The sequence below is a fragment of the Orcinus orca genome, chromosome 6, assembly GCF_937001465.1.
Source record: "Orcinus orca chromosome 6, mOrcOrc1.1, whole genome shotgun sequence".
Lineage (NCBI taxonomy): Eukaryota > Metazoa > Chordata > Mammalia > Artiodactyla > Delphinidae > Orcinus > Orcinus orca.
In genome coordinates, this window is record NC_064564.1 from 40,520,399 (window position 1) to 40,533,955 (window position 13,557).

The 13,557-nt window shown below is 51.4% G+C and overlaps 2 protein-coding genes across 2 annotated transcripts; one reads left to right on the top strand and one right to left on the bottom strand.

Annotated features, from left to right (window-relative positions):
* Nucleotides 1–474: 474 nt before the first annotated feature.
* Nucleotides 475–6,417, top strand: AQP3 (aquaporin 3 (Gill blood group)). Its single transcript, XM_004275085.3, has 6 exons — nucleotides 475–640; nucleotides 3,668–3,794; nucleotides 4,155–4,292; nucleotides 4,631–4,749; nucleotides 5,019–5,236; nucleotides 5,323–6,417. Exons 1-6 carry the CDS (start codon nucleotides 533–535, stop codon nucleotides 5,489–5,491), a joined length of 879 nt encoding a protein of 292 aa, XP_004275133.1. The 5' UTR covers nucleotides 475–532; the 3' UTR covers nucleotides 5,492–6,417.
* Nucleotides 6,418–11,738: 5,321 nt separating this feature from the next.
* Nucleotides 11,739–13,111, bottom strand: LOC101278175 (GTP-binding nuclear protein Ran-like). Its single transcript, XM_033437794.2, has one exon. The coding sequence runs from the start codon at nucleotides 12,314–12,316 to the stop codon at nucleotides 11,873–11,875; it is 444 nt and encodes a 147-aa protein (XP_033293685.1). The 5' UTR covers nucleotides 12,317–13,111; the 3' UTR covers nucleotides 11,739–11,872.
* Between the last annotated feature and the right edge of the window lie 446 nt (nucleotides 13,112–13,557).

Below are 13,557 nucleotides of genomic sequence, written 5' to 3' on the forward strand. Positions count from 1 at the left end.
CCCTTTTGGGTTTCCCTCCCACGTAGGACACCACAGTGAATTAAGCAGAGTTCCTTTCCTTTCTGACATGTCTCCTCTCCCCTCCACCGTGGTGAGGATGGCAGCGAGGCTCACTGAGAGTGGCCCAAGGAGGTGTTTTTGGCGGCTCCTTTTCCCCCGTGAGCCCCCCGTCCTGCACGTGCCTACACCCCACCATCGGCTCTCAGACTCCACAATCCCGCAGTCTAGTCTCAGCCCCCACACACCTCCTCCCCGGGCCAACACCAGCCCTAAAGCCTCCTCACACCACACACTCCTACCTTCCTTATCAGCGTCCCCCCAACCCAGCGTCCCCTCCAGCCTCCCTAGGCGAGCAGTGCGGGGTGGCCGCCCACTCCTGAGACCGGCACCCGGCTCAGCAGGCGGCGGTGCCGGCGGGCGGGGCGCTGCCTCTGGCTTCTATAAAAGGCGCCACTCGGCGCTGACGGCCGCTGCTGCTGCGTCCGCCGCCCGCCCGCCCGCCCGCCCGACAGCACCGCCGCCTGCCCCAGCCATGGGTCGACAGAAGGAGCTGGTGTCCCGCTGCGGGGAGATGCTCCACATCCGCTACCAGCTGCTTCGCCAGGCGCTGGCTGAGTGCCTGGGGACCCTCATCCTCGTGGTGAGTGGCGGGAGAAGCCTCTCTCCAGCCCCACACTCCCCAGTCCCTCTGTTCACCGGAGGGTCTGTGTTTTTTAAGACAGCCTTGACCTCTCTCCCAGCTCTGATCCCTCGCCCCCAACTTGACCCCTTCCGGAGCACTCTTCGCCCATAGCGTTAACCCCCTCAGTGACTGACAGTTTCGACTCTTGCCAGGATGACAGCTGTTATGCCCCAGTGACAGCTCTGATCCTTTACCCTCTCACCAGTGACCCAGCCCACAGGCTGGGGACAGCAGTCACCTCTGCAGTCTGGGACCTCCAGCCCTTTCTGGCTTCCACAGCTCCCCAGGTTCCTAGAGTCCCAGCCCTGGGAGGCAGTGGAGGCAGTGGCAAATGGGTCCCTCTTGGGTTATTTGGGTCTTGGATGCCTGGCCCCTAATGAATAATTAAGCCTCAGAAGAAAGTCCAAAAGTTGCCCTGCCATAAGGACAGTTTGCCACAGGTGGGGGCAGAGGGCGGGGGCTACACAGCAAACAGCAAGCGGGAAGGAGGGAGGATCCTGAAGACAGGAGTCTGTGGAAGGCAGCTGTGCCCCAGGCACAAAGGATGTGGTGTCACTAAAATTCCTCCCCTAGTGCTGAGCAACTCCCAGACAGATGCTGTCAGCTTCCATGCAGAAGCACTCTGACTTACTTCCCGGGGCCTGAGTTACTGTACAGGTTCTCTGAGGGGGATGCTTCCCTGTCTGGGTTACTCCCCAGTCCCAGTTATGCCCTGGTTATGCCAGTTTGGGTCTGGGTTGTTCCTGGGTGACTCTGCACTTTTGGATCTGACAGACACACCAGTTATGGGCTCCATTTCCTGTCCCAGTTACTCTCAGATTTTCGGCCACTCTTGTGGTTACACCTGTTTCCCTCTGGGTTACGTCTGGGTTCATTTGCTCTGTTGCAGGGGATGGGGTACTCCATGTCCCACTTCCAACCCTAGGTGACATAGACCAGGCGGCCCCCTGTGAACTAGCAAGATTAACTAGGGGCAAGTAGGGCTGGATGGCCCACCCTAAATGGGTGGTGGTGGTGGAGCAGATTCTATAGGGAGAGGAAAGCTGGACTCACCTCTGGCTTCCAGGAACAAGAAGGGGGGAAGCCAGGTGGGGCACTTTATCCATACCCCCTCCGCAGACTAGTAGACCTCCCAGTCATCTGCCTCTCTTCTCTCCCAGTGCCAAGTGCCAAGAAGGGAATAGGGGCAGACGCTTGTTTTCCTCCTGCCCCCGAGCCGTGTGTCCCCCCGTCCCTGTCTGATTTTTAGTCCAGCCCCCTGTTTGAGAGCAGCCAGGACAGAGCAAGTTGTCTTCCCTTCACAGAGGGGTCTTCCTATCTCCTGCCTAGTCTCAGTTTGCCTTCCCCCAAAGGAGCAGTCAGGCCTCCCGCTGAGCCCCAGGATCATTTGGCTTCTCCCTGACCACAGAAGGAGGGTGTTATGTCTGTGAAGGCGTTCAGGCTCAGGTGGCTGAGGGGCATTTTGTGTCAGTGCCTGGAGAGGAGAGGCTAGGCCCGGGAGACGCCCAAGTGGTCGGTGAAGGCTTACCTGCATACCTCTGTGGGTTGGGGATCGAGAGCCTGCAGTGGCAGAAGCAAGGCTGGCTTTCAGGCAAGGGAAGCCCCTTTCTCTGAGGCTCCTAGTAAGGTGAGGAGAGGGAGAGTGAGCCCGGAGGAAGAGGAAGAAGAGTCTCAAGGTGGTGGAACTGGCTCTGACAGCTTCTCCCTCCAAGGCCCCCTGGGATGGAGCCAGGTTTGGGCCTCAGGCAGGCAAGGAGCTGAGGCCAGGGCCGGCCAAGCTGGGCAGGGTGCCCCAGACCCTCACGTGCCTGTTCCAACACACATACATACTTACACTCTCTGACCTTTGCTCTCACTTGCCTGCACACCTTTGCCCTGCATCACGTCTGCTGGCTTCCCCACTATCTCTTGGTCTTCGTGAAGGATGATAATCAAAATGCTTAACCACCCAGCACAGCAGGACACTGACCCTTTAGAAGTGACGAGGGCCCTTAGCACAGGTTTTGGAAAATTTCTGCTGGATAGGCATAAAGACTTTAGTTATGGAGAGGTGGGAGAGGAGAGCTGGGGCAGGGCTGGAGCAGCTTCGGGGGACACTTTGGGGGCTCAGGGCAATGGCTCTTTGCAGAGGAGCTAGTACAGAAACATTTTTACATTTGAACAAGGGGAACGGACAAATAGCACATTCTGTACTTGCAGGACATCAGGGATTTTAGTCCTCTTGAATACGCACCACCCCCCCAATTTCCAGCAGAAAGCTTAGAACTAGTCTCCCCACTTCCACTGCTCTGGGGGTCCTGGACTATGGCTAGTGAGACTAGACAGATCGCTGTCTTTGGGACCTCCAAATCTGAGTGGGAAACCTGGACCTCTGAGGGCAGGGAGGTCAGGGCAAGTGGAGAGAGGAGGCTCTGGGTCAGGAACAGGTCAAGGAGGCTGAAGATCCTGAGAGGGAGAGCAGGGAGAGGCAGGAGCTCTGACACCCCAGATTCAGGAGAACTTCTGGCTTCCTCCCTTTCTTTGTGCCCTCTCCCCCTCAGCTCTTCTTTGGGGCAGAGAGGGAGGCAATTGCAGGTAGGGGATGAGTGAGAGCCTTCCCACCCCTATGGGCCAGGCCTGAAGGGCTGGAGGAGGAACTGCTCAGGTGAGAGTGTCCCCTTCCACCCACTCCTACTGAGAGTCAAGAAAAATCAGTGGAGATGGTTCAGCCATCTTCTGGGCTCAAGGTTGCAAACTTTGCTTCCAGTCCCTTCCATAGGACCCTGTTATTAGTAGAGTTGGGACATTGGGGCTAAGAGGCCATGTCTGCTTCTTCTACGGGTTATAACTGCAGCAGGAGGAGGAGGGGTTCGATTCCAGGAAAGGGCTTCTCACCCTCCCGTCCTCCCCATGAAGGCAGGGGGAGGTTGTTGGCTTCATCCCTGCCCTCTGGAGTGAGACTCACTGGTCCTCACTCTCCCTGCTTTGTTCTGTTTCCTGACACAGCTGTTTGGCTGTGGCTCTGTGGCCCAGGTCGTGCTCAGCCGGGGCACCCACGGTGGTTTCCTCACCATCAACCTGGCCTTTGGCTTCGCCGTCACCCTAGGCATCCTTATCGCTGGCCAGGTCTCTGGTAAGGCCTTACCCCACCCTCAGCCATCACCCCTCCACAGCATTCCCACAAGGTGTCCCGCTGGAGAATAGGGTGGGAGTGGAAGTCATCTCAGAACAGGGCATAGCCAGGGCTTAGCTTTGGGTCCTTGGAAAAGAAGAGTGGTGAAGGAACATGATACTTGGAAATTTTGACTCTGACCTTGGAATCAGAGATTAGTCGAGTTGGTCTGTTACATAGTCCAACACACCATTCTGTACAAGAAACCCTTCTCTGCATCCCTGCTCACCAGGCCAGAGAGGGGGAGTATGGGGCGGGGGAATCCTGGCCTCCCCACTGTAGCAGGCAGGGGCTAATAGGTTCCATCTCCCCTCTGCCCAGGGGCCCACATGAACCCTGCCGTGACCTTTGCTATGTGCTTGCTGGCGCGTGAGCCCTGGATCAAGCTGCCCATCTACGCCATGGCTCAGACTCTGGGAGCCTTCCTGGGTGCCGGGATCGTTTTTGGGCTGTATTATGGTGAGGCTTCCTACCCTGCCTTCCTCCACTACCCCCTCCCTCTGCTTGGGACCTGCTGGCACCAGGCCTTTCGATGACAGATGGCTGGGGCCTGCCCAGGCCCCGGGCTTATGACTCATTCACGCACAGGCCCCAGGTGGGGGTCATGAGGGGAAAGAAATGAGTCGGGCAACAATGGAGTCAGGCCCTCCACCCCTCCACCTTCCCACCCCCGACTCCAGGGTAATAAAGCAGCGATCACACTCACCTGTGACCCCTGGGAGGGTGGGCCTAGCCTGAGAGGGGAGATGGGGCTCAGGCCTCTGCCCTCACCCACTTGATATCTAATCTGTGACCAGATGCAATCTGGGGCTTCGCCAACAACGAGCTTATAGTTTCGGGCCCCAACGGCACAGCTGGCATCTTTGCCACCTACCCCTCTGGACATTTGGACATGGTCAATGGCTTCTTCGACCAGGTACGGGCTGGGGGTGAGTGAGGGGAACTCGGGGAGGAGGACCAGGCTGCCTTGGGTTGCTCATGGGCTGGCTGGGGGACAGGACTCCTCGTCTAGAGCAGATTCCTAGGAATCTGCAAAGTTAACCAGCAAAAGTCTTAGTACCACTGCTCTGGAGAGCAGAGCACGGGAGATGCCAAGACTCTGAGAGTGGAGGGAGGCTGGAAGGTGGAAGGAGGGGCCGGAAGGTGGACGGGGGCTCTTCTCACCCTGTTCTCCCCACTCCCCAGTTCATTGGCACAGCCTCCCTCATCGTGTGTGTGCTGGCCATTGTGGACCCCTACAATAACCCTGTCCCGCCTGGCCTGGAGGCCTTCACTGTGGGCCTGGTGGTCCTGGTCATCGGCACGTCCATGGGCTTCAACTCTGGCTACGCCGTCAACCCCGCCCGGGACTTCGGCCCTCGCCTTTTCACAGCCATTGCCGGCTGGGGCCCGGAAGTCTTCACGTGAGTGCAGTCCCCGCCAGCGTACGCCAGCCCGTCTCCCCTCTGCCCTGCCCCACGCGTCCCTGACCACATCTGTCTGCCCCCAGGACCGGCCGCCACTGGTGGTGGGTGCCCATCATCTCCCCACTTCTGGGTTCCATCGCGGGTGTCCTCGTGTATCAGCTCATGATCGGCTGGCACCTGGAACCACCTCCACCCTCCACCGATGAGGAGAATGTGAAGCTGTCCCACGTGAAGCACAAGGGGCAGATGTGAATGGGCAGGGGCCTCCCCCTCAACCCCTCTCATGAGCATCCTTTGACTGTGCAGGGGCTGCTTCCTAGAAGCCCTCTTCACGACACCCCTCCCAGGCTAAGAAGCTCCTTGTCTACCACCGCCCCTCTAGAAAGCCCCCTTCAGGATTTTCCATCCTGAAGGAAATAGGATCCAATAGGACCGCTGGCCACTGCCTGTAAGCTGGTGGCACAGGGAGTAGGGCCAATCTAGTCCTTTGTCTCTCAAAGAGAGAGAATGGGCAGCAGATGTGTGCGTGTGCGTGTGTGTGGTTTTCCAGATATTCAGGGCAAAGGACCAAGTGGAAAGGATTCTATCTGTGGGCGTGTTGGGGAGGCCCAGAGGGAGGGAGGGTGTTGTGTCTGTCTATGAGTGAGGAAAGCACCAGGGATCTGCATGTTTCAGGGGCTCCGTGTGGAGGAGGGTCCAGGTACATGTGTTTCTTAGTATGTGTGTGTCTGCTGTTTTTTCTACATAGGGGGCTTCTATAGGCTTTGGGGGAGGTAGGGTGGGAATATGAGTAGGGCTAGGAGGAGGGGACCACAGCCCAGATGAGGAGCTCTAGCTATTCATGCATAAGTAAGAGCGGAGTGATGTGTTTCTGTCACGATGGAGGCATGAGGTGGGTGGGGTGAAGTCCAGGTCATAAGTTTCACGTTTGCTCTTTAAAAAAAGGAAAAAAAAGTGTATATATATATATATATATATATATATATATATATATATATATATATATTTGTGTGTGTGTGTGTGTATATATAAAAATATTACAGTTTTAGGGATGGGGTTGGGAGACTCTAATAGGCTCTTCATTCCTTTTTTTTTTTTCCTTCACTCCTTTAATCCTCAACTCATGTACTCTTTTGCCTTTTATAAAAAAATAATAAAATATATGCCAATTGTGTAAATATCTCTCTGCTCGCTCTGCTGTTTTCATGGCACCAGCTAAAGAGCTTCGGTGAGTTTGGCCACAGATAGCCAGGGCACCCTCAGGGTAATACTCAAACCTGCCCTAGGGGCAGGGGTCAGTCACACAGACAGGTCAGAGAGCTCCTTCAGCTCAGCTTGAACTCAGAGTCCCACACTCTCCCCCAAGTTTCCATCTTCCTGGGATCCCCCAGTACAATGAATCACATCTTCCCAACCCCTGCACCCACCTACTACCCCAGGAAGGCAGGCTGAAGCCTGGCTTAGGGAAGAACTTTCTCCCAGGCAGAGCTGCCCAAAGGAGAGGACTGCTACCCAAGAAATAGTGAGCTCCCTGTTGTTGGAAGAGACCCATCAGACCGGGAACCTGTTATTGCCTTCTACACCTCGCAGCTGTTTGGGCTCTATCACCTTCAACTAGACCTTGGCCACAGCCCCCTGAGCAGCCTCTCTGACTCCAGTTTGCCCCAGTCAGTCCACACAGCAACCAGAGGGATCTTTCTGAAAACCCCCGCTGAAAGTGGGCCTCTTTCTACCGCTACCCAGCGACAATTCAAACCCCTCCATCCTGCAGTCAGGCCCTCCAGGACCTGGCCCTGGTCCCTACACCTTCCCTCACGATGCTCCATCCACCCCAGACTACTTTGTGTGCTCCTGTGCCTTCCGACCTCACTGCCCACTCACTAAAATCCTCCTGATCTTCTCCATCACCTCCTCCAGGAAGTCATCCCTGCCTTACCCATTCTTTCACCATCTCTACAGTCAGTTGTCTGAACCCAGAGACCACAGCTGCATTCATTCGTGCCTCCTGTGCTTCAGTTCTTCAGTCTGAGGCACCCCTGTGTCCTGTAAGGCTGGGATCTGGGATTGGACTAACTCTGGTGCCCTGACTGAAGCCTGGGAAGCTCTGCTGGGAGATCACATGCCCTTTCCCACCTCCTGCTCCTTCCTTACCGAATCCTCCTCAACTTTCACTGGGAATAAAAAGGGAAGGCGGCCCCAACCCAAGCTCTCCTGCAGAGTTAACCACGTTGGGATGCCTGGGTCTGGAGGAGAACTGTGGTTTTTAGAGGATGAGCCAACTCTTGCTCCCCAGCCACTTCACAGATAAGGAGACCATGGCCCAGAGTGGGTGGGTCGCACAGCCTGGACTCTGGGCAGGTGGGGCTGGGGGAAGGCAGTTCCATCTCAGGTCTCCACCCACTCGTCCCCAGCTCCCAGGAGGCGTGTCTGGAATGTCTGAGCCAGAGGGAGTGTCCCCTTCTCAGGCCCTGGGGGGAGAAAGGGCAAACCAAGGGAGGAGAATGTGTGCTTCAGAGTTTCACTGCAGCCACACCTGTCCCGCTTTGGGTACCCTCACTCTGCTATCCTCCCCAGCATGCCCCATGCCCTTTGTCTTCTCTTACTCTCAACTCCTGCAGTTGACCCTGACCAGGGGGTGGTGGGAGGGCTTCTGGCCCAGTGGTGAACAAGTAGTCAGACCTGGATTCCAAGCCCAGCTTGGCCTCTCTCTAGCTGTGTGATACTGGGGTGGTCATTTTCTTTCCCTGAACCTCAGTTTCCTCATCTGTGAATTGGGAGACATTGAGAGGAGGAGGTAATGGAAGATAATAGTCAATAAATGTCAAAAAAATGATTTTTTCCTGCAGAACAGGGGAGGGGGGATGGTGGTTGGTGGAGAGATCTGAAGGCTGTTTTTTAAAGGTCATTGAATTTAATATCCTCTTCCGCCTCAGATTCCTTCCACGAATCTGAAGTTCCTGAGAGGGGGGAGGGAGAACAGGGTGATGGCTTGCCGTGCTCTAACTTGAGGAGGGTTTTGGGAGGAATAGGAGGGAGACACAAGAGGGGGCCACCACGGGTGTAGAGAGCAGAGGAGCATGCAGCCTAGGGAACACGCTGGATGGAAGGTCAGACCGAGTGAGGAAGAGGAAGGCCTGGCCGCCCAGTGACAGAAGCCAAGTAGCAGCATGACCCCTGGGGGCAGGAGCGAAGCTTCCCACCTCCCCTACGCCCTTCTAAGATATGCCTCCTACCAGCAGTTCTGTCTGATAGCAAGTTCTAGAAATAAACCTCTTCATCTCTTTCAGAAAAGTAACTTAATCCGTTTGCCAAGGTGGACTTGAGAGAGAACAAGATCCCACGTCTCATCTCTGTCCCTTCTTCCTGAGCTAGTCCTCTCCACAGCCATCTTTGGAGGAGCTCATGGTTCCTTAAAGCTCTGACTTGCTGGCATTGAAATCCACCTCCCTGAAACCTGAGCTGGGTTTCCGTTTCCTTGTGTGCCTGCTTGTGTGTGCGCACACGCAGCTTTGCATCTCTCAGTGCTGCTGGGTGTACCTATCTTTCTCTCAGTCTGTCTGGTATGGCTCTGGGTCTGTGCCCCTGGCTGACCATGCCTCTGTCTCTTTCTGTGTCTCTGTCCCTGCCTGACTCTTTGTGTCTGGGTCTTTCTATGTGTACTTCTAAATGAACATGTCATGTACTTAAGAGAGTCTGAGTGACCAGTCCCGCTCATCTTACCCAAGGGCATATCTCCTCCTTAATTCCTAGTAATGAGCTCCCTCCTTCTTGCTAACTCTTTCCCCTTGATTTTGTTTGTCTAAAAGCCTGGGTGTGGCCACCCCAGGCTTGGGGAAGCATGGGTGGGGTAGAATTGGGTGGGGTGGGAAGGGGAGAGGAGGGACTACTCCACCCTGAACAGAGACCCCAGAGGCCAGAGACGCCCTTGGTCCCCCACAGGAGGGTCTGTGCAGGTACTGGCCTCCTCATTGGGAGGAGGGAGCCTGTCCTGAGGTGGGGACACTGAGTTGTGCACCTGGGAATGCTGGCAGTGCAAAGGAAGGAGAAAGTCAGGTGGGGAGCCTCCTTCACCTGCAACTTTACCGAATTCATCAATTCATTCATCAATGAATTTGGTAAAGCTGCAGGATACAAAATTAATATACAGAAATCTGTTGCATTTCTATAGACTAACAATGAACTAACAGAAAGAGAATCTAAGGGAACAATCCTATTTACCATCGCATCAAAAAGAATAAGATACCTAGGAAAAAGCATACCTAAGGAGGGAAAAGACCTGTACTTGGAAAACTATAAGACACTGATGAAAGAAATTGGAGACAGCACAAACAGATAGAAAGATATACTGTGTTCTTGGACTGGAAGAATTAATATTGTTAAAATGGCTATACTACCTGAGGCCATCTACAGATTCAATGCAATCCTTATCAAAATAGCAAGGATATTTTTCACAGAACTAGAACAAATAATCTTAAATTTTGTATGGACCCTAAGTAGGCAAAACAATCTTGAGAAAGAAGAACAGAGCTGGAGGAATCACGTCCCACCTGACTTTCAGACTATACTACAGTAATCAGAACACTATGGTACTGGCACAAAAACAGACACATAGATCAATGGAACAGAATAGAGAGCCCAGAAATAAACTCATGCACTTTTTGTCAATTAATCTATGACAAAGGAGGCAAGAATATACAATGGAGAAAAGATAGTCTCTTCAATAAATGGTGCTGGGAAAACTGGACAACTACATGTAAACTAATGAAATTAGAACACTCTCTAACACTATATACAAAAATAAACTAAAAATGGATTAAAGACCTAAATGTAAGACCAGAGACCATGGACTTCCCTGGTGGCACAGTGGCTAACAATCCACCTGCCAATGCAGGGGACATGGGTTCAAGCCCTGGTCCGGGAAGATCCCACATGCCGCAGAGCAGCTAAGCCCTCGAGCCACAACTACTGAGCCCACATGCCACAACTACTGAAGCCCACGCACCTAGAGCCCATGCTCCGCAATAAGAGAAGCCACTGCAATGAGAAGCCTGAGCACCGCAATGAAGAGTAGCCCCCACTCGCCACAACTAGAGAAAGCCCAGCAACAAAGCAACGAAGCAACGAAGACCCAACACAGTCAAAAAAAAAAAAAAGTCCAGAGACAGTAAAACTCCTAGAGGAATACAGGCAGAACACTCTTTGACATAAATAGTAGTAATATTTTTTTTTGGATCAGTCTCCTAAAGCAAAGGAAATAAAACAAAAATGAGCAAATGGGATCTAATTAAACTTAAAAGCTTTTGCACAGCAAAGGAAACCACTGACAAAACGAAAAGACACCTACTGAATGGGAGAAAATATTTGCAAATGATATGACTGATAAGGAGTTAATACCCAACATATATAAACAGCTCATAAAACTCAACATCAAAAAAATAAACAACCCGATTAAAAAATGGTCAGAAGACTTGGATAGACATTTCTCCAAAGAGAACATGCAGATGGCCAAGCAGCACGTGAAAAGATGCTCAACATCACTAATCATCAGGGAAATGCAAATCAAAACCACAATGAGCTATCACCTCATACCTGTCAGAATGGCTATCATCAAAAATAACACAAGTAACAAACATTGGTGAGGATGTGGAGAAAAGGGAACCCTTGGGACTGGTGGTCCAGTGGCTAAGACTCCGAGCTCCCAATGCAGGGGGCGGGCCGGGTTCAATCCCTGGTCAGGGAACTAGATCCCACGTGCATGCTGCAACTAAGAGTTCGCACGCTGCAACTAAATATCCCGCATGCTGCAACTGAGGCCCAGCACAGCCTAAATAAATAAATAAATATGTTTTTCCCAAAAAGAAAGGGAACCCTCATACACTGTTGGTGGGAATATAAATTGGTGCAGCCACTGTGGAAACAGTATGGAGGTTTCTCAAAAAACTAAAAATAGAACTATTATATGACCCAGAAATACCACTCCTGGATATATATCTGAAAAAACCAAAAACACTCATTCTAAAAGATACATGCACTCCAATGTTCATAGTAGCATTGTTTACAATTGATATGGAAAATGATATGGAAACAACCTAAATGTCCATCAACAGATGAATGGATTAAGATGTGGTATATATATTATCCACTCATCTGTTAATCTTAATTCATTCATCTGCTGAATAATATTCCATTATATACATATAATGGAATACTACTTATACTATATGTATACTACATATATGTATATATATATATATAAATATATATACAATGGAATACTATTCAGCCATAAAAAAGAACGAAAATTTGTCCTTTGCAACAAAATGGATAGACTTGGAGGGTATTATGCTAAGTGAAATAAGTCAGACAGAGAAAAATACTGTATGATATCACTTTGTGTGTGTGTGTGTGATGTGACTGTAGCAGTCTTATATTTGAAACTCAAGGAGGAAACAACTGTGTTCCAAAACACCTAAATAAGCAGGTCCAAAAACTGAAGGCATTTTTTTTTAACTGCCACATTCACTCCGAAGCCCATTCATCTCCTTCAGCATCCCAAAGATTAAGCACATGTTCTGCTTAGCTATATAGTAAAGTGGCAAACACGCTGCACCACTGACATCACAGGACAGTTGCCTATAAAACTAGATTTCTGACGCTGGAGTCCAGCTTCACTTTCTCTTCATCTGGGAGGGCAGTTGTCTGAGGAACCTCTAGATCCCGCCTGTACTGCGCTGCCAACGCTGAGTCCATGACCACCTCTGGCGGGGCGAGAGCAGGCATGGAGATGAACTCCAAGTTAGGGTGTCCCATCAGTTTTCTAGCAAGCCAGAGGAAGGGCTTTTCAAAGTTGTAGTTACTTTTGGCAGAAGTGTCATAGTACTGAAGATTCTTCTTTCGGTGGAAGACAATTGACTGTGCCTTAACCTTTCTGTCCTTAATACCCACTTTGTTGCCACACAACACGATGGGGATGTTCTCACACACTTGTACAAGATCTCTATGCCAGTTAGGCACGTTCTTGTAAGTAACTCTCGATGTTACATCAAATGGCACACTGAGCTTGTATATAATAGCCATCTCTCAGTCCACCAAATTTCTCCTGACCAGCTGTATCCCATACGTTGAACTTAATAGGTCCTCTGTTGGTATGGAACACAAGGTGATGGACCTCGACACCCAAGGTAGCTACATACTTCTCAAATTCACCAGATGACGTTTCACAAATGTAGTTTTTCCAGTACCACCATCACCAACCAATACAAGTTTGAACTGAACTTAGGGTTCTCATTGGGCAGCCATCATGATGTTACTTCTAGAAGCGTCTCCACGCCTGTCTGACAGAGGGCTGGAAAGATGGCAGAAGCCTGTATGATATCATTTATATGTGGAATCTAAAAAATATAACAAACTAGTGAATATAACAAAAAAGAAACTGACTCATAGATACAGAGAACAAACTGGTGGTTATCAGATGGGATATGGAAGGTGGGGGAGGGGTAATATAGGGGTAGGGGATTAAGAGGTACAAACTACTATATATAAAATAAGCTACAAGGATATACTGTACAAACCAAGGAGGGACTTCCCTGGTGGTCCAGTAGTTAAGACTTCACGCTCCCAATGCAGGGGGCACGGGTTTGATCCCTGGTCGGGGAACTAAGATCCCACCTGCTGCATGGTATGGCCAGAAAAAAAAAAAAAAACACACACAAAAAGAGCACAGGGAACATAGCCAATATTATTATTATTATTTTGCGGTACGCGGGCCTCTCACTGTTGTGGCCTCTCCCGCTGCGGAGCACAGGCTCCGGATGCGCAGGCTCAGCGGCCATGGCTCACGGGCCCAGCCGCTCCGCGGCACGTGGGATCCTCCCGGACTGGGGTACGAATCCGCGTCCGTGCATCGGCAGGCAGACTCTCAACCACTGCGCCACCAGGGAAGCCCTATAGCCAATATTTTATAGTAACTATAAATGGAGTATAACCTTTAAAAATTGTGAATTACTATACTGTACACCTGTAACTTATATAATGTACATCAACTGTACTTCAATTAAAAAATAAAGGGCTTCAGCCTGGTTGTTTAGCCCCAATCCCTCCAACTCAAGTGGAACCAACTTTCCCTAGGAAGACTGGAGTCAGGGGAGATGAAACCAGAGCCCCTTTCCCATCCTGGTTCTTCTCCAGAAAACTCAGGTTCCTGAGTGATGGAGAGGTAGGCACCCCACCATTTTGTGGGGCTCTGGGGATCTGGTAGAGGTTGAGAATGGTTGCAGTGATGCATTAGGGGTTTAGAGGGAGAGGGTTGATCCCAGGGT